This window comes from Boleophthalmus pectinirostris, unplaced genomic scaffold (assembly GCF_026225935.1).
Source record: "Boleophthalmus pectinirostris isolate CB_2022bp ecotype Guang Dong unplaced genomic scaffold, ASM2622593v1 HiC_scaffold_22, whole genome shotgun sequence".
NCBI classification, from domain to species: Eukaryota; Metazoa; Chordata; class Actinopteri; order Gobiiformes; family Gobiidae; genus Boleophthalmus; species Boleophthalmus pectinirostris.
In genome coordinates, this window is record NW_026571190.1 from 34,552,266 (window position 1) to 34,574,346 (window position 22,081).

Here is a 22,081-nt window from a genome sequence, read left to right on the forward strand (position 1 = left end):
ATCATATAGCCTATAATATTCTTCAAGTAGGGTCGTCAAAACTGTCAAAAATCAGATACTAATCGATACTAAAACTACAATCGAAAGTAGATATTTATTTGATACTAAAAAAGTCACATTCAGGAACCTTGAGCTGTACCAGAACACGTATAAAAACACTATACGTCTACAGACATGTATGGTAAATGCACTCAAAGCACTTTATATCAAGGAACCACTCACCCGTTCACGCAGGCATTCATACACCAGTGTACGCAGACCCTGGGGGAGAGGGGGGTTTAAGTGTTTCTGCCCGAGGACACAACAACAGCATTCATCTGTGGGAGCTGGAATAACACCGCCAACCTTCGGATCAGTGGACAAACGCTCTACCAACTGAGCTGCTGTCGTCCCAGTGAAATATAGAACATAGCTGAACAACTGAGGGATTACGCCAGTCCTTCTCACGTAGTTTTTTGCCGTACTAGACTAAAGTGTAATTGCACATCCACTACAGTAGCTGGCAGTATATAGTGTTGGGTTTTTTGCACACGCAGCAAAAGCAGGAGATGTGAAGCGCAGAGAACAAACCCTCAAGATGGAAAAATATTTAACAGGGATGAAAAGAAATGCAGAGAAAGATGGAGGTAATGAAACAAACAACAGTTTCCTGAAAGCGAAGACGAAGAAATGCGATGAAGAGTAAGTAGCGCTTGGCTTCACTGTGACTACGGTCGGAAACGAGGAAAGACCGGTGCGTTTACGCTGACTAAAAATGTTGGCAGTGGACAGTATGAAGCCAAATAAATTAAGGTGTCACTTAAAGACTTTCCTAGCCTGATTCATCAGCCAGTTTCACTTCGTGGGGATATGTTTTAAATAAATAAGTATATTTATTTTATGTTTTAAATATAGAGATTATAGAACAGCTGGACATACAGTTTATTTTGCATATTATATTATTTCATGTTCAATGTAAATTTTATTCATTTTATGTTTTATCCATCACAAAACTAGCCTGATTCATCAGCCAGTTTCACTTCGTGGAAACCGTCTGACCTCACAGCATTAGGATTTGTTCGCTCAGTGGTAAGCGAGTACTTTTTTATTTAACCAATCGCTGCTATTTGGTCGTGATGTATGTAATGTACCAAATCCCGTAGGAAGAAGGGCACTAACGTCTTTCCCCTTGAAAAAAATCACCATTCAACATTCTCTTTGTTCTGGCTTTAAATCCTCGATCTCAGGAATCGTTGCCAACACAGAATGCCTGTCTTTGTCTACATTCATCTCCACCGCTTTGTTTACTATTGTGCTGTACCACAAAAGGGACCCAGACAGGTGCATGAGTTTGAAGTCACGGCTTCACAGCTCTTCGCTGATTGGCCAGTGCGCGGACTACAACTTCCGGCATTCCTGCAAACCGTCTAGTGTATTCCGATTCCTGACCTAGTCGCTGGAAAGAAATGAAATTGAGCGGAGGCACTAGCTAAGCCGCTTGAGTTTTTTCAGTTAAAACATGACAAATATTGCCAACAATCCCCGCTTTGTGAATACAAATGATACTATTTATAGTCACACTCAAGAGTGGAGTTCTTCTTCCTGGGGAAGGGAGGCATGACAGAAAATAATTGAGAAGCACTGGATGACACAGATATAAGACAGCATGGAAATCCAAAAGAAATGGAATTAATGAGTCAGGAGCAGGACCACGCCTCACCCTCCTTCTCAGAACAACAGCTCACTTCAACCACACCTCGAATTTCCAGAAGCCTCTTTGTACGGGCCTATCCCATCGACACAGTTAGTCCCAACCATCTCGACTCCACCCTCCTACCCCCTCTCTGATTTGCCTGTCAGCCTTAAAGATGCACCGAGTCACTTTTCCTATTTATTTCTCCTTGCTTTAGTTTAAATCGTCCACAGTGTAGTATTAAACTAACTTTTGTTGCATTTATTCAACTACAGCTTTTATTTATTGCTCAAAAAATACCTTAAAAAACATTGTTACTGTGAGTGGGGTCACCTTTCCACAAATCTAAGCTGTGATATGGCTTGCAAGTCTCTCTGATTCATCAGCCGGTTTCACTTTGTGGAAACCGTTTCACCTCGCAGCATTAGGATTTGGTCGCTTGACGGTGGGCGGGTACTTTGTATTTAACCAATTGCTGCTATTTGGTCATAACGTATGTAATGTTCCAAATCCTGTAGATAGGAGGGCAATAACGTCTTTCATCTTGATAAAATTCTCCAAACATTCTCTTTAAATCCTCGATCTCGGGAATCGTTGCCAGTACAGAATGTCTGTCGTCGTCTACATCCAAAAGGGACCCAGACAGGCGCTTGAGTTTGACAGGAAGGAGGGAGGAACTAGGTGGTACCAGCCCGGCTAGAAGTTTATGGCCATACTGTGGAACATTCTAGGCACATCTCCATGGAGACGAGCAGGTGACGGACAAGTTACACAGTGCCCCTTGAAGACATCTGAGCACTTGAGACGGAGCCCTGAGCCCCCAGAGTCTGTAACCACACTTCTGCTTCATCTCATCATCAAATCATCCATCATTACTTATCTTTATTGTTTATATTGTTATGACGTGGTCCTTGTTAGTCAAAGTACTACGATTTAATGTAGAAAACCATATTATATTGTCTAAAGAAAGAGTGTTTTTAAAGGACCCATATTACAGTATTTTCTGATCTTTGTTAAAATGCTGTTTCTTCATCACAAACAGACCTGGAGTTGTGTTTTGTTGCACACACACACACACGTTTAACGCACAAACTCTGCATATTTCAAACAGAAAACACTTTGTTCCTTGTGTGGTCATACAGGATGTGCTCCTTCACTAGAATCATTTGGATCATTTCAGCTCCGGAATTGCCAATCTCTGTGAACTAAAAGGATGTAGACTGACTAATAATAAAGCATTACTCAAATATATGAATAAAACAAAACACAACTTCAGGTATGTTTTTAATGAGGTAACAACAATATAACATGGCTTAAAAGGTGCACTATGTAACTTTTTGGAGTCCGTCTTTACTTGTTTCTATGGTAGGGTGACCTGATTTTCAAAATAAAAAACTGGGACATCCGTGGTTTGTTGTGGTTGGTAATAAAATTGTGAAACAAGTGTGTAATTAAGGAAAATTGCTATGTGTTTGACACTAATGTGAGTCAGTATAGTCACATTTTCTTTGTGTTTTTGACATTTTTAAGCAGCTTTTCTGTATTTTACCTAAACAAATGACAATGTATGCCTCACTTTACTGTTGGCAGGATCAGATTGGTCAAAAATAGGGACACCTCGGACATTTCTTTTATAAAACTGGGACAAATCACTGGTTTTGGATAAATCTGCTGAGGCGGGGGAGACAAAGCTCAAAATTGAGACTGTCCTGGGTAAATAGGGACATCTGGTCACCCTATTCTATGGATATTTCATTGCTTGGCTTGGAATGTTCCACAGTAACAGCTCTACGTTACATTTATTAAATTACAGGTGGTTTTACAGCTCAAAAACACTTAGAAAAACAGGCATTCTGACTGTGAGCGGGGTCACCTCTCCGCAGATCTGACCTGTAATTTGGTCTGGTTTGGCCTCCATGAAGAGAGAAAATTTAACACCATACTGTGAAACATTCCAGACAAAGCAAAAGGATATCTATGGAGAAAAGCAATGTAAGTTTAAAGTCTCTTTTTAATTTTATGATTATTTATGTTGTGATTTGTTCTTATTCTGTAAAGCATATAAACTTGCCTTGCCCTTTGCTTATTTTGCGTAATATAGGACCTTTAAGTATCATTGTGGTATCGGAATCAGTTAAATGTTTGGATTGGCTTTGCAATAATCTGAATTAGATCAGCGCACAGACACTGGCTTTTATGGAGCGGACCGTGAGCACATATGGAAACGTCTTCAAATTTCGGAGTGACCCGGGACCTACGACCTAATCACACGGGCAGTAAAAGCAGCAAATAATGCGGGTTTACACAGGATGCTTGGGATCAGATGAGACGCACATTCTTTCCACAACTGCACCGGGGCAGAAGTCGAAAAACAGATTTAAATCACCCCATGAACAAATGCGGAAATTCCAAAACTTGTTCCAAAAATGCTTCATCATCGATCTTCCTTCCAGTCATAACATTGGATAAACATCACTCGCTGGTTTGTTTTATACTGAAAACTGCAACTGGTACTTTGCAGCTGATGTCGCCAACGTTGAAGCGAACTGTGAAGCTAACTGGAGGCACTGCTCAGTCTGACGTTCTGTTGCTCAAGTTAGAGTTAATCTGAGTTTTATTTTTTAACACAATCTGGCCAGAAAGCGCTGACTTGGTTTGAACTACAACAGGTGAGATTTGTGGTGTTAAACAAGTCTCTCACACTTAAAATTAGGTTACGTTCAGACTGCAGCCTGAAGTGACCCAAATCTGATTTGCCCCTATGTGACCTGTATCTGATCTTTTAATGACAGATCAGATTTTATCAAATGTGACCCAGACCACTTGGACATGTGCTCCTGAAACCGATACATATCCGATCTGTTTGACATGCGACTTCAGTCTGAACGGCCAAGGCGCATTTATCCCACCTACACGTCAGGCTCTGAGTCCAGTCAATGGAGGGAAAGTGAGGTTAGCGAGTTATTCATATTGAGGGGATCACTATTTTCAGGCTAAATTGAAGGGGTCTTATTAGAACAGGACGGTTTTTGAAATGACTGACAAAGAAATGGTCGAGCGTGGCTACCAAGTGTTACGACCTGAAGGGCAACATATTCAAAAGGACACAGGAGTCAAAATATAGCTTTCTAATTTCTTTTATTTCTAGTTGGTTCTTAATTTTTACATTTTTAAAGAAATTTATAATCCTTCCCGTGTCCCAAAAAATAATGAAAAGTAATAAATAATGAAAAGTAATACAGAAAGGTGGACCTGGTGAGTCGGCCAAAGAGAACAAGAAGGTGTAACATCCGGGCCAACCCCCGTACAGGGCCATAGAAGCCGGAGCCAGCACCAGTAACTAAAGACAAGAAAAAACCCAAACAAACCTGAACCCAATAGGAAAGTGAAAAGAGTATGGAACACGCAAGGTGAGTAGGGCTGGGGGGAGCAGGCTCCGCACAGCCACGAAAAGATAAATCATAAACAAAAATTACACAAAAAGGACAAATTACAAAACTTACTACCAAAGGGAACAAAAATAACTAATGACCCAAATCAATACGCCCGTGCGTAACACCGGGCGTCCTGACTCCAATGTCAACAAAAAATAAAGAGGCCAAACAAAAGGAGGCTAAAGACTCAAACAAAAAAACAATGCAGCACGGTACACATTTTGAAAGCTCATTGCGTGCTGGAGCGGGCAGGCTGAATGATAAACTGCAGTCCTGCAAACTAAATATGAGTGTGTAAGTAAAATATACAAATGATTAATGTTTGCCTATCATACATCATTTAAGCAGCGTAAATGTGCGGATGTGGTCTAATCTCGTGCACATTTTAGACAATTCCTTTCCGCTTCTCCGTGTTTAAAGCTTAAGAAAAGCGAACGTCCCCATCTTGTGGAACTTGCGGGCTGGAGAGGGACAAAATATCACATATGCGGGTGGGAGCGGGACTGAAAATTCTGTCCCACACCGACCTCTAGATTAAGGTTCACACTGGAGATAGCATACAAGTTGTATTTAATTGGAAATGTGAATGGGGAAAAAAAGCCCTGCAGTCTGAACATAGCCCAAGTGTCACAAGTTTTTCTGTTGGTCTCTCTCACCTTGTATTGTTCACAGGCTCCTGAAAATGTGGTTTAAATCAATTTTCTATTTCTTTTTCACTTTTCAGAATATAATAAACACCTTTCACAGTTTTTGCTAATGTGTGCATTGTGTCACCATGGTAACTGTTCAACATTCTGCCAATAGAGATGCATGCAGTGGGACTGCCCCCAGAGTAATGCCACTGCAAAGTCCCGATTTGGTTGTTATTAAGTAGAATGTACTGTGAAGAGTAGCGATTAGCTGGAAGACAGGCACTACTTTAACCTTAAAGTGTAACTTAAGGTCATTTTTGATTTGTAAATGTATTCAAATCAGTTAACAAATAAGCTAAGGGCAACAGAGCAATGCAGTTGTCAGGTGGATGTTTTAACTTAATGGCCCTTAACTTAATGAAATGTTTACAGTCCATAAATTTGCGTCTCTTTAAATAAATAAAAGAATTATTATTGTGATGTTTTGTAGAGGCTAACCAAATGTGAATATGCTATTTTTTCCTTTTAAAATGATGTCATAATCCAAAGAATGAAGATTTAAAAGTGCTTACATACATTTCTTATATTTATATTTCTTCCTTATAATTATCCTTTTTCACAACAACCGCCTGGAAGTGCCGTGATGTAGGGTAAACTTCCAGTTATTGGTTTTCTGTGGAAATGTCTCACATATTTTCCACCAGCTTCATAAATCTGTTTCAATCACCAAATCTTCATCCAACAAGGTCGACAAAGGAAATATTCTACCCATGAAGAATTTATTCACAACTATCGAGGTAAGAAAGACGAAAACTTAAAGGCGAACAACAATGACGCATTAGTGAACTACAGAGCAAAACTAACTTTATGGTCATGAATAAAACATAAGTAACTTGTTAACTCAGACTGATTCTGCAGTTAAAATAACCAAATGTTCGCCTTTACATTTTCAGTTTTCTTACCTTGATAGTTGTGGATAAATTTTTCATGGACAGAATATTTCCTTTGTCGATCTTGTTGGATGAAGATTTGGTGATGGGGCAGATTTATGAAGCCGCTGGAGAATACGTGAGACATTTCCACAGATATTTTGCCATAGAAAATCATTAACCTAAGTGACATTTACCCTACATCGTGGCACTTCCGGCTGTTGTGAAAAAGGTCTATCATTTCTTCATGTAGTCTGCACTGAGACAGAGCAAAGATCATGGTCTATGTAGTTCCTTCTGCGTTTTTAGCTATTACTGCACTGTAACAATGAATTTAAAGGTCTGATATTATGCTATTATCAGATGTTATTATGTTGTTTCCTCATTACTAACATACCTGGAGTTTCAGTAAGCCTTTTAATATTAGTCTGTTTATATCACCAAAGCTCAAAATACTCCACTTTGTGATGTCATGAAGCAGTACCGTATTTTTCGGACTATAAGTCGCACTTTTTTCATGGTTTGGTCCGGTGTGATTTAATATTAATGATATTAAAATTTTCACACTGACAGCCACGAGAGGCTCTAGTCTTGTGTGTCAGTATCTGCTGCTCCTGTTCCTCCTGTACCGCTGTCACTTCGCTTCTGCGCATGTCTCTTGCAGAAAGAGCCCCTCGAGCAGCAGAAAGAAAGTTTGGAGTGAGCGAGAAACTTGTGAGGGACTGGTGAAAAGTGGGGATGGAGAACACATCTTCATGGTAATTGGGAGGGTGCGCCATGCAACATTCCTGGAAGTCATTGGATGAATCGACAAAGCCTGGACTTCAATGACACCAAAACCATCCTGTCGGGATTCAGAAAGGCCGGAATAATTCTAACTGGAACTGATGCTGAGTCTGACGACAGCTACACAGAAGAGGAAGTGGTGCTCAGTTTACCTCATGGATCTATGGTTTTCCTCCGGACATTGCAGAGTTGCTCAGACGTGACACCGAGGATGAAGAATTTAATGGATTTAGTGATTTGGAGTGAGATGGAGAGTTTGGTAAACTTGTTCTGTTCTGTTGTTTATGTTATAATTATCTGAAGAACTGTTCATATGTGACGTTAACAGTCTGTTGTTCTCTGTTCTATTGTTATTATTATAACAATAATAACTATAAATGTTGGTTCCTGGTCTCTGATTTTAGAAAATAACTTGGGACTTATATATGTTTTTTTCTTCTTCGTTGTGCATTTTTTGGCTGGTGTGACTTATACTCCGGAGCAACTTGTAGTCCGAAAAATACCGTAGTTTTCAAGTTAGCAGCTCCTTTTATCTTTAGTTCAGTAAAGATTGGCAATTCCAGGACTGAAATCATCCAAATTATACTCGTGAAAGTGTATGGAGTTCTGAACAATAACCCTTTGTTACAGTTAAAGTGCAAAAACATTCTGCTCGATAAACCTGAATGATGAATGCTGCTCTGTTTCACACACTTCATAAACATGTATCAGGTGTGTACTCACTGCTGGCTATGACGTATCCTTCAGCCTGCTGTATACTTCCTCCTTCCGTCTGAAACTGCTGCAGACTGACTCCTCTCCCCTCCGCGTCCAGCACCACGGAGCTCTCGTTCACCGTGACCTCGCTGGCCCCTGTGACGGCGTTGGTCGGCGGCCCCCCCACCGATGTGTCGTAGTCTGGGGGAGCTTCATCCGAGCACTCTGGGATTAACTGTGACACAAAACCAGAACCACAAACTTTCACAAAACTTTAGACGACTTTACACTATAGCCCTATTCGCTCGGGATTAGTTTTACATAGGGTCCTCTGGTAAACTGTAATAATTACGGACGTCATCTGTGTTTCTAGATCCATGTGAATTGTCCATAGCCCTTTTCACACAGGATTAGTATTACCTGTGGGCCTTTGTTGATTTGTAATAATTGCGGAGGATGCCTGAGATCTTAATCCCGTGCGAATGCGTCGTGTCTGTAATTTGTAAAGTAAAAATTCTGCTGCAAATGACCTACTATATTTTGCCAAACGCAGATGTCCGATGAAAATACTCGCCCTTTGTGAATTTGCATCTCAGTGTTTGCCAGTGTCAGTAAAATAGAGGAGTTTACAGACTTGGCTTACGCAAGTAACACCGAGGTGGGGCGGTAATTTGCAAATTATCAGACGTCCCCAGGTTGTACTTACGCGTGCAAATAGGGCTCATGTCTGTAAAAAGTTCCCACAAATTTGACCTTGTGTAATTCTGCAAACCTCCTCCTCAGAGGTCCTCAGGTGATTCTAGTCCTGTGTGAACGCTCATGTTGCTAAACTGTCCTGTTTTTCATCTGTGCGCTGAACCTAACACTGATTGAAAATGTCTCTAGGGCACATTTTAGGTCCAAATACGAACTAAATCAGCTGTTGTTTTATGTTTTAGGTATTTGTGTCTTTTTTCATGTTTATTACTATTAAACTGTTTCATGTTCTAGTTTATTGTCCCTAAAAAATAAACAATAACAAAAAAAACGCAAATACAACTAGTTTGAACATGTAACTCACCCCTAAAGCTTTGAGGATGTTCATCTTACACATCGGACACGTGCGGTGGTCTTGTAGCCAGGGATCCACACAGTGCTTATGAAAAACATGTCTGAAAAAGCAGGTTAAGCACAGGAAAAATCAATTCAAAAAAGTCATTTGGTACTATTGATACTTTGCAGTGACATCCTGCCACCTGCTTATCTAAATGGAGATGTTATTGCTTTGTCTAGAATGTTCCACAGCACAGTATAGATTAAACACGTCTATTTCAAGGGAGACGAGCAGGTTACAGCACTACGCTACATTACAGTTCAGATCTGTGAAGAGTTGAATTATTATATTTTTGTAAATGCTAAACAGATATATGTTTAATGTCAAACCAGGTACAGGGTTCCCACTTTTTTTCACTGACAAAATTTCAAAACTTTTCCATGACTTTTTCATGATCTAAAGTGAATTTTCCATGACTTTACAGCACCTACATGTGTAGAATTGATCAGACTTTTAGGGCTAAATATGACATTAAACCTTTCCACTCACCTTATGGTTTTTATAGTTTTTTAACATTCAAAATACTGTTAGTACATCTATTGTCGTCTCTCTTAAACAAAAGGCTCATATGTTCGGAAATAGTCATAACAGCCTCATGATAATTTAACAGAACACTGAAGATGCGTAAAAGAGATACTAAAATTCCATGACTTTTCCAAAACTTTCATTGAATTTACGAAATTCCATGACTTTTCTACACCTGGAGAATAACATTTTCAATTTCTATGACTTTTCCAGGATTCCCATGATCGTGGGAACCCTGTAGGTAGCAGACCCTCCCCCAGAAAAGTTGCTCTCCTGTTGTAGATCCATCTAAGTCAGTTCTCAGATTACAGTCTAAAGGCCGCCACACACTACAGGAGAATTTGCTCTATTTAGGCTGCGATTTGTGTCTCCCAGAGTTCGAGGAGGTGTGAACTGAGTTTGTGTCTTCGTGTGCGATTTTGAGGCCGCTGCGCTCCTCGTGTGTGTGCTGTCAGTGTGACTCTGAGCTGCTCTGTCAGATCGTAACCACCAAACGTCAGCAACACTACAATAACAGACAATAAAACAGAGCGTCAGTGACAGAGGAGTGACGGACACAGAGGTGCAAGATACAAACTCAGGAAATAGCGAACTTCCTGTGTACTCAACCTTCTGTAGCGTTAAAAATCATGTATCTGAAGTTTTGCACCACATTTCACAAATCATAATAACAACACAGTTTTGTATTGTATCTAAACTAGAAGTGCAGTGCTCTGATCTTTTGAACACTTAAGTCTCAAAGCGAGTGGTTTTACTCTAGACAGGAAACAGCTGACATGATTGCACTCATAACTTTATAGCCTGTGGTCCAAAGTCATATCCCGCTGCTGTCTTTGCGATCGCAGACTTAGGGAGTGTTTACACGAGAAGGTTAAAAATGACAAAATATTTTATCAGAAGTGTCTTTCGTTTAGACAGTGACGGCATTTTTGGGGCTTAAAAACGCAAAAGTCTGAAACCACCCTCCAGAGTGGAAAAGTTAAAAAGCGATTCCGTCTACACTGCCCAAGACGCAAAACTCTGCTCACATTGCGTACACGTTTAGGTCACATACATACAGGACACAGAAACAAACATGTTGGATCATTTCCATGCATCAAACCTTCAGTCTGCTCTGGCAGCTCTAATAAACTTACAGGAGGCTCCCAACAAATGTACAGAATCTGCAGAGATACTGTTAGTGAACAGAGAAGGATGTGCAATCACCTCATTCTGGACGCACCAGTTTGTCGCAGGTGAGCCAGACGGATATGGACGAGACCTGGAGAACCAGTTGATGGTGGGACAACTTTGTGGAAGGAGTAACTGATGAAAATGCGTGGCGTAAAAACTTTCATATGTCCAAAGATGCCCTTGTTGCTTTAAGTACAAGCATAATCAATCGAATTCCACACCCTTTTGCATCACCGTATACATGCAGATTTACTCCCAAAAACACTTGTCTAAACGCGGACGATAAAGTGAAGACGCGACGCCACGTTTGCATCTTATGTTCAGACCTTCATCATATAAACGTAGCCTTAAAATCTCATAAGATTCTCCTCGTGTCTATGGTGTGCACTTTTTGTCGTACGTTTAAAAATCGCTTAAACCTGAAAAAATCCCGTAGTGTGCGGCGACCTTAACTTGAGTAAAAGATCTTCAGACAGAGCAGTGCCTACAGTTAGCGTCACACCCCCATACAAAGTCGATGGCATCGGCTGCAAAGTATCAGTTAATCATGTTCCGGTGTGCAGAGCCTTACTTGCACGGTAGCACCCGCACCACATCGTTTGGCTTGTAGCCCTCTATGCAAACTGCGCAGTTGTCGAAATCAGACTCGGTCTCCTGTAAAGTGAAACAAAACACTCTTGAGTCTGAGCAAACCAAGCAGATAAATCCTCACCTAGAGCTGCAGCGTCACCACGGCAACATTACCTTGTCTCCTTTCCTGATCGTGCGGGTTTGAAGCTTGCATATTGCTTTTTTGGCAGCGTCTCCCAAGCGTCTCTGAAAAAACACACACCACATAACTGAACTGCACAACACATTCAAAACGCTGTTGTTAAGGGGCATTGTGTAACTTTTCTCGTGGAGGGTTCGTCAAATGCTTTTCGCCAAGGAGATGTTATTGCTTTGTCTTGAATGTTTCAGAGTATGGCATTAAACCTTTCTATCTTCATGGAGACCAAACCAGACACCAGTGAGAATGCCTCTTTTTCTGTTTCTGTAATTGAATAAATGTAAGGTCGAAATGTTTAATGTCATACTGTGGAACATTCCAGGCACAGCAATGACTATGAAGATTTGTCTCATAAAGATTTGTACAAATAAAAAATGATATATATAAACATACATACATTTATAAATATCCAAATACAAAATACAGTCGAAAGAAAAGCAAAACGGCATCTACAAATGCAGATTCCACATACAAAGTCAAGCATATTGATTTTCAAATCTTACAAATATATTTACAAATACACATTTATTTATACAAATTAGTTTAGTTTTTTTTATATTTGTATTTTGTATTTGGATATTTATAAATGTACTGTATATTTATATATATCAAACTAAAATATGAGACAAATCTCCCTCCATAAATGACATATCCATAGAAACGAGCAGGTGATGGACCCCCAACCAAAAAGTTACACAGTGCACCTTTAAAGTAGCCTGATTCAACAGCTGGTTTCACTTTTTGGAAACTGTCTGACCTCGCAGCATTAGGCAGGTACTTTTTTTATTTAACCAATCGCTGCTATTTGGTCGTGACTTATGTAATGCGCCAAATCCCTTAGGAAGAAGGGCAATAACGTCTTTCCCCTTGATAAAATTCACCAAACATTCTCTTTGTTCCGGACTCAAATCCTCGATCTTGGGAATCGTTGCCAACACAGAATGTCTGTCTTCGTCTACATCCATCTGGACCGCTTTGTTTACTGTTGTGCTGTTCCACAAAATGGACACCAGACAGACGCTTGAGTTTGACGTCATGGCTTCACAGCTCTTCACTTTGATTGGCCGGTGCGCAGTCTGCAACTTCCGGGGTTCTTGCAAACCATCTAATATCTAACCGTCTAATGAAATTGAGCGAAGGAACTAGGTGGCGCCAGCCTGATTGCCGTTAAAGGGTCCATATTACGCAATTTTCTGATCTGTGTTATAACGTTGTTTCCTCTTCACAAATAGACCTGGAGTTGTGTTTTGTTCTTGTTTCTTTCACACGTTTAGCACAAAAAATCCTGAATATTTAGGATGAAGCTCTTCTCTCAAACAGAAAACACTTTGCTCCACTGTGTTTTTAAACTCCATACACTTTCACTAGAATCATTTGGATAATTTCAGCCAATTTCTATAAAAAAAAGAGTAAATAGTATCTGGGTTAACTTAAAAACTACCACTACATGACATCACAATGTGGAACAGAGCATTTTGAGCTTTGGAGATGTAGACAGACTAATAATAAAGGATTACTTAAACACGTGTGAATGAAACAAAACACATTTCTGAGTATGTTTTCATTGAGGTAACAGCATTATAACACGGTTTAAATCCCATGAAAGTCAATTTTGTGTAATATAGGTCAGTTCATTATGACTCATGTATATCATTTACAAGATCACGTTTTTTTTATTGTTGTTCGTAGGTGTTTCCCTTCACACACTTCTCCTCTCTGTCTAAAACTGTAAAATCCTAATCCTCCTAATCCAAATCTGGCACCACCGACACATATTCGAACATCCAGGTGTGCCCTCCCGGACGTCAGAGACACGTCAGAGGCAGGGCTCATCGTAAAGACGTCTCAGAGTCAGTGTTTACTCTGTGAGGGCAGAGCCAGGCTTTGTGATGGTTCAGTGGCCGCTCTGTGTTCTCCAGCTGTCAGGCCAAATCTCCCGCTCTCTCTCACCCGCCCCGTTATTATGTCACGGGTCAAAAATAATACTGCTCACTGTCACTTTGTGGATTAAACGTGAAATCTTTTAATCTGACGGTGCAGGCAGCCAAACTACTCATCGTGATTTATTTTGAAAGGTCCAATATTATGCTTCATCAAAAACATGCCCGGAGTCGTGTTTTGGTTTATTCATCATGTTTGAGTAACGCTTTATTATTAGTTTTAACAGATAATACTCCCTATAACTGTGCAACAACTCACCCTTGTGTAACAGATAATACTCCCTACAACTGTACAACATCTCACGCTTATGTAACCGATAATACTCCCTACAACTGTGCAACAACTTGCCCTTAAGTAACAGATAATACTCCCTACAACTGTACAACTCACCCTTATGTAACAGATAATACTCCCTACAACTGTACAACTCACTTGTATGTAACAGATAATACTCCCTACAACTGTACAACATCTCACCCTTATGTAACAGATAATACTCCCTACAACTGTACAACAACTCACTTATGTAACAGATAATACTCCCTACAACTGTGCAACAACTCACCCTTATGTAACAGATAATACTCCCTACAACTGTACAACTCACTTGTATGTAACAGATAATACTCCCTACAACTGTACAACAACTCACCCTTATGTAACAGATAATACTCCCTACAACTGTACAACATCTCACCCTTATGTAACAGATAATACTCCCTACAACTGTGCAACAACTCACCCTTATGTAACAGATAATACTCCCTACAACTGTACAACAACTCACCCTTATGTAACAGATAATACTCCCTACAACTGTACAACATCTCACCCTTGTGTAACAGATAATACTCCCTACAATTGTACAAGAATTAGAATTTACTATTACCATTAATATTTTTGCTCTAAACCCGCTGTACCTGATTTCGATCTCGTGCGTTGGCGTAGCGAAACCTCTGGATGTAGTAGAAGACCAGCCAGGCCAGGGAGATGATCATGAGGACGATGAAGGAGATGGAGACGAACACCACGGAGGTCCTGCTCACGTACTTCTGCAGGTTGCGGGTTCCTATGGTGATGTGGACGGACACGGCGATGTTCCGCTCCAGTAAAGACACCAGCTCCAGGCCTTTGTGCTCCGTGATCATGATAGCCACCATATCGCCGGTCCCTACGGCAAACACACGGGGACAATTACAGAAAATGAAACTGAACTTATTCATATGCACCGTCTCACTCCAGGTCATGGTGTTGCAAACTTGGCTGAAGGTTTACCAAATTTGGGAGATGTGTCTATGCATATAGTGGGAGTTAATTAACGGACGAAAGTAGCACAGTTCGCGGTGCGTTTGACCACTGATCCGAAGGTTGGCAGTTCAAATCCCACCCACAATACGTCATTCAAATTTCAAACATATTTGTTTGGAGGATAAGCCCCTTGAGATGTTTCACCATCTTGTTTTCAAGGGGGTTCTTATAGTTACAAGGGCAGACAATAGGCTACATAAATTCATATAAACATAAAAACAACAAAATCAACACAACCACACTCACTCACACTAGTCTGTTAGATGCATAATAACTCAAATTTGATCAAAAACTAAAACAGAGTTCAAATATTGTCACAAAATACAACAAGATAAACAACAAAATTCAACAAAATCATCAAAGACAATGACAAGAGCATTTTTAAATGAAGGGACAGAAGTTAATGCACGAATCAATGAGGGAACATTCTTCCAATCAAAGGGAGATTTATATTTAAATGAGTGTTTTCCTATTTGTTTTTTGACGCATGGGACGACAAAAAATATCTGATCTGTGTGACGTAAACTGTAAGAGGATATGAATGAAATTAAATACTGTTTGAGATATTAAGTGTAACAGAGATGAATGAATTTAAGGATAAATAATAACCAGTGAACTAGACGTTGGGAGAACCCAGTGAGCAAGGACACTTGGTGGAACATTGTACAGTGGTGAGTTCTGAAGGGACAGCGGAGAATGAATCTGCACAGACTCTTACAGATAACATTGAGTTGTTGGAGGATAGAAGTTGTAGTATTTTGATAAATGATATCACAGCAGTCTTAAATGTCCTAATTTTTAGAGTGCTTAGATTCTCGCTTCCACAGATGAAATGCAGTTGTTGTGTCCTTGGGCAAGACACATAACCCACATTGCCCTCCAAGTGTCTGCGTACACTGGTGTATGAATGTGTGTGTGAACGGGTGAGTGGTTCCTTGATGTAAAGAGCTTTGAGTGCCTTGAAAGTGAAAAAGCACTATATAAAAATATAGTATACAGAATTTGAAGAATCAATACTGAAAAAACCACAGGAAGAAAAAGGACCTTTCCTGAATATGTCCAGATCTACTTGTGCTGACAAAATACATTCTGCTGTCCACAAAAAAAAAAAAAAAGTTCTACTTTTCTAGTTACTTTGCTTTTTTTCCCTTTTCTACATAATACCATATATCACGCGTCATATATTAGATGGCGGGCAGAGGTGTAGTGGGTGTGGTACGTGGGGGGTTCACCGTCCACCCACTTCTCCCGACGTGAAATATAAAAAAATAACAAATATAAAAGAGCTACACCTTAAATGTCAAGCCGGAGCTTTGGCAATGGTGAAAACAAACTGCATAGTCTCATGATATCTGCAGTACTGTCCTATAGTGACCTGCCACATGAGGGGACAGGGACCCGGGACAAGGCCGGGACTGGACCAAGATTGAACCGGGACTGGGACGGGACTGGACTAGAACTAGACTAGGACTGAGTGTTGGGACGGGCCTGGAGGTGTGGCCGCATAGACCATCGGGTGACCGCAGGCGAAAGGACCAGCGCAGAGCTCCTTGTCGGCCAGGAGGACTAAACCAGGATGAAACCAGGACTAGGATTTTTTCCTGGTTTGGACCTAGTGTGGTCCTGGTTTAGTCCTGGTTTAGTCCTCCTGGTTCAGTCACATATCGCATACCTCCTCTTAAAAAAATCCCCACTACACCACTGATGGCGAGTGCGTCTGTCGACTCCAGCGCACACATGGCTGCAGGATCCGGATGGCTGCTTGCTTATGTTGGGTTAACTCGATAATGAATAATGTAGTTTATTCGGATATTTCCGTAAATGATAAATGATAAATTACATTATCACGCAGTAAATGATCATTTGCATTATTATAGCGTAATCAGCAGATACATAAAGGGATTTTTTTACACTGCTAATCACAAATAAAATTTCCAAAAATAAAAATAAAAATAAAAATCATTCCAAAAAGGAGTGGAGAGACGCAACTACATCTACTCCAACCCCCTTTTACAATCCCATTAAAGCAATAATGTGCTTTTACACTAAGTCACATTACCCCAGATACAAAATAAATATGTTATTGTTTACATTCAGAAGACAATAACTTAAATTCCTTCTTTTGCATACATAGCTATAATAATTTCTTTATATCTATGTTTAAACGTTTTCAAATTTGGGCTTTTTTTTTTTTGAGCTCATCACTAATAGAGTTTCAGATTTTGCCCCCAGAAACTGAAAAACTTTTCCTTGTTGTATGAACTTTGGCTATTTTAAAAGAGATGAATTCCCCTTAAATTATAAGTACTTTCTCTTTCAATATATAGTTCCTGAATATTTTTTGGTAGTTTTTAGTCCAACTCCCTATCCTCCCCGGTTGCAGGTCTAGTCGTAATGTTTGTCCTGTGTTTTGACTATGTGCTGATGTCGCGGAAGTGTTTTTTTTGTGTGTGTGTGTGTGTCCTGGTTTCATATTATGCCCTGAAAGGAGCATGGTCTGGGGACTGTCCTCTTTTTTTTCTCCTCTCCCTATCCTTAAGTTATGCTGCATTGTTTCTTCCTCTGCTCCCCGTCTTCCGTTCCAGTCCGTGTCTAGTCTCCACATGTCATATTGCATTGTGTGTTTGTGATGTACAGATAAGGTGACAGGTCCCACGATGAAGATAAAAAAGTGATTGTATTTCTGTTAGAGGGGATAGTATATGGAACAATCTGAGTGATGATTAAAAAAAAAGTCTAACACTGTAGAAGCCTTTAAAAAAAAAAAGTATAAAGCATTATGTTTTGAAAAATATAGAGCTGTGGAATGAATGAATTATGCATTTAATTTTGTTTGTTTTAATTTATATTTTGTCTCTTCATCATAAGTCGTAAGTGAAACTGTAAATGCAAACTTGCTGTTCATACGCTGTTTTCTTTCTTGGTATTCTATCATAATTTAATAGGGTTAGGCCAGGGGTGTCCAAACGTTTTTCATCAGGGGTCACGTATCTAAACACAGACGAAACAGAGGGCCAATCGAGGGCCATATTCTGGTGCTCGGTACAGTGAATAATTGAAATATGTGCATGTTTAACACGTTAGAATGATTCGTCAGTCTTTATTCACGCTAAGATCCTTAAAACCACACACTGAATATTAAATATAAGCTTTATCAAGGTAGATTTTCAAAAAAACTTGCAGTAAAAATTAAATTTTTCATTGATACAAGGTCATTTAGGTCAATTCACCTGAAAGCCAGAGGGCCAAAAAAAAAAAAATTGTCTGAGGGCCGCATAGTTTGGACATGCCTGGTTTAGGCGTTATAAATACTTTTTACTTCAGTCTAAACCCTTTTGGTCATGATCCATGGGGTTGTAGTCTATGTTTTTGTTTGTTTGTTTGTTTGTTTTTTGTGTAGTGCTGCAAAATGGCTGAATAAACTACTACTACTACTATTACTACATTTTGATTCATTTGCATGTCTAGTATATATGAAGAAATGGACAATAAATGCATTCTTTAATTTTTTCATTAGATGTCTTGATATGTTTATAGAATGGAGACAGTACTGAAGCACCGATGCTGGTATCTGATGCTGAAAAAGTAGCTAGATTATATCCAATCTAGCTAATTTTTCAGCATCAGATACTAGAATCGGTGACATCTAATGAAAAAATGAAATATAGTCCTAAAAGAAAGTAGTAAACATTAAGAAAGTCCAAACTTTTGACTGGTAATATAACTCTGACTCTGCTGACAGGGCTCTGTTTAGTACAATGCACAAGTCATGGCCTGTGAGGGGGCGGGGCTTAGGTTCCTGAGAGGGGGCGGGGCTTAAGTCGATCTAAAGCCTCCGTTTGTGTCAGAGCTTCCTGACAGGAACCATCTGTTGCTCTGACCTGCAGAGACACACACACACTCACACACACATTCACACACACACGCTCACACGCGCACACACACACACACACACACACACACACCCCTACACACACATTCACACACGCACGCACATGCACACTCAGCTTAGAGCCTTCAAACTATTATGCAGTTGGAGAGGAAGAACAGGCCACATTTGTACAGTATGTTCAATGTGCTAAAGACCAAATCGCTGAATTGGGAATTACTTCTTCTTGACATCAGTATTGTTTATGAAAGAAAAGATTAGATTTCTCCTGTATCCTGTTTATTTCTAAGCTTAAAACGGAATACAAAATGGACTTTCACCAAAGAAAAGTTGAGATCTTTGTCCCAATCAGTGTTGAAGGTTGTAAAATTTTAATAAAATAGAAAACAAATCTTGCAAATATACTTCTTAATTGTTACTTTGGAGTGACGTTACGCTGGTGGGGGTTCAACATGTTTGCCTGTGGAAGAATGTTCAGCAGTTATCATGGTGACACAATGCACACATTAGCAAACACTGGGATAACAAAGGAGTTTTAAAATAATCTGAAACTCAAGCAAAAAATACTCAAGATGTGTGTAAAATCCCTAAGTTGTCCAGGTAGAATCCATGGCAAAAGGAGAAATTCAATTTGTCAACTGGACAAAAAAGTTTATTTTGGTCGAATATGTTTTGGTGTGTTAGTTTCAGAGTAGTTTCAGTGTAGTTAGCTCCTCCCTTCAGGCAAACATAAGGCAGTGTCCACTGGAATTTTGACGAGAACTGAAGAAGCAACTTGGATGAGCTGTGAAACGTATTTGACCAAAATAAACTTTTGTCTATTTGACGAATTGAACTTCTCCTTTTGTCAAGAAAAATTACAAAACAGATTGAAACAGCACATTTTCAGGAGCCTGTGATCAGTACAAGTGTTCATGGTTCTGTTTAGGTATTTGATTTTTAACAAAAAGGTGAAAGGGACTACCTGAAAAACTAATGCGAGGAAGCTTGTGACTAATGTTATTTGCAAGAGACCTTTTTAACAGCACAAATCAGCTCATCACCTGGTGTAATTCCAACTAAATCAGCTCTTTCTGGTCAGATTGTGTTAAAAAAAAAAGATGAGATTACAGTAGAGTGTCCAGACGTCCCCGTTTACCTGGGACAGTCCCAGTTTCGAGCCCTGTGTCTCCTATTCCATCAGATTTATACAAAACCACTGAATTGTCCCAGTTTCATACAAAAAATGTTCCAGGTGTCCCTATTTTTGACCAATCTGATCTAAACCAGGACTAAACTAAGACTAAACCAGGACTACATCAGGTCTAAACCAGGATTAAACTAAGACTAAACCAGGACTAAATCAGATCTAAACCAGGATTAAACTAAGACTAAACCAGGACTAAATCAGGTCTAAACCAGGATTAAACTAAGACTAAACCAGGACTAAATCAGGTCTAAACCAGGATTAAACTAAAACTAAACCAGGACTAAATCAGGTCTAAACCAGGACTAAACTAAGACTAAACCAGGACTATATCAGATCTAAACCAGGATTAAGCTAAAATTAAACCAGGACTATATCAGATCTAAACCAGGATTAAACTAAAACTAAACCAGGACTACATCAGGTCTAAACCAGGATTAAACTAAAACTAAACCAGGACTAAATCAAGTCTAAACAAGGACTATAACAATTTTTGACTAATCTGATCCCCACTGACAGTAAAGAGGAGCATAAATTGACATTTGTTTTGCCAAAATACAGAAATCCGTGTTTGTGAATGACCATAAACCAAAAAAAATAAAATAAAAAATGCAGCGTCAGACTCCCTCAGATTATGACTGACACAAGAATGCACAATGTTACACACTCTTTTCACAGTTTTATCTATAACAACCATCCAAACCCGGGTGTGTCCCAGTTTAAAATTCTGAAAATCTGGTCACTCTAGATTACAGTCTAACAGAGTTTCAGACAGAGCAGTGCCTACAGTTAGCATTCCACCCCCAGGGAACATTGATGACATAAGATGCAAACAGTAGAGTAAACCCTTTATGAAGTATGCTGTTTATTTGGTTGGGAAAGTGGACGTTAATCCAATTTTCATCCATATACTCGAGCAAACAGACACTGGGGGCAGGCAGTTGAAGTGTCTTGCCCAACAGCACGGGATAATAACTGTTTAACTACTAAATCCATTATAAAGCCTTGCTGATGCTTCCACAAACAACATCAAAACCACACAGTTACATCACATAATTTCACTTCTTTAGAACAGCGGTCCTTCCCATGGTGCCTTGTTTCATGTCTCTACAAACCTAACGATAACAAAAATTTGAAGCATGACTCACCGCTACAGAGATACACTGAGATAAATTATAATATTTAAACTACTTTATGCCACTGACACAATAACAATCATGCAAGATAATCCCAGGAAACCATTTTTAAACAGACAGTATCATTAAAAGGCATGAACTCAAACCCATAATTAGCCATGACAGGCACTTATTCGACCCTCTACAGCTCAAATCATATAGTACTACAACAAAAATAACCAAAATTTCACACTATTGCAAAGAAATTGTATATTTGTATAACTGTATATATCAAAATGTAATCTAAAATATGTTGTATCTGTTACGTACTGGCGCCCCTTTGCGCATCCCATTGCGTGTATTCTTATAATTGTGTCTGTTTTGGGGCGTGGCTGGTCCGGGTATCAATAGGCCGTCTATCAGTAACGCGCTCTCTTGCTCCTGCGCTCTCGCTACGCACCGCCTCGCCCTCCGTACACCTGAGCGCGCGCTCGTAGGTATGCACGCTCCTTTGTCTTGGCTGCTCGGGACAGGCCGCACCATGCCTGTTAGTTGTTAGTAGAGATGGGCATGATTAATCGATAATTGATCATTAAGAATTTCATCGATTATGTTAATTTTAATCGACAAACCGAATGTAGGTTGCTGTGCGTAGCGTGACCAAACAGGGGTCCGTACAAGTAGCTCTCTGCACTCAGAAGGAGCCGGCAGTCTGCAACGTACCAAAGCACAAATGCATGTTTAACGATGACTTGTACAAGAAATTCCACGCTTTCAGTTGCGTTCGGGACAAGTGGGAGGCCGTGTGCACAGTGTACAAAGCAGGAACATATGTTTCGGTGTCCAGTGGGAAAAAGTTTTACCAGGTGAGAGTCGCACAATGTCGATGACGAGTCCCCACCTCCCTCCACCCGTACGGTGTCCTGGTTTTGA

The 22,081-nt window shown here is 39.8% G+C and overlaps 1 protein-coding gene across 1 annotated transcript in view; it reads right to left on the reverse strand.

Moving 5' to 3' along the window:
- rnf150a (ring finger protein 150a) overlaps positions 1 to 22,081 on the reverse strand; it is a 58,668-nt gene that overhangs the window by 23,974 nt on the left and 12,613 nt on the right. The window contains exons 2-6 of the mRNA XM_020917786.2: positions 14,571 to 14,821; positions 11,685 to 11,756; positions 11,512 to 11,594; positions 9,210 to 9,300; positions 8,177 to 8,384 (exon numbers count right to left, since the gene is read on the reverse strand). Coding sequence (XP_020773445.1) covers positions 8,177 to 8,384; positions 9,210 to 9,300; positions 11,512 to 11,594; positions 11,685 to 11,756; positions 14,571 to 14,821 — 705 coding nt within the window. The remainder of the gene's footprint in view (positions 1 to 8,176; positions 8,385 to 9,209; positions 9,301 to 11,511; positions 11,595 to 11,684; positions 11,757 to 14,570; positions 14,822 to 22,081) is intronic.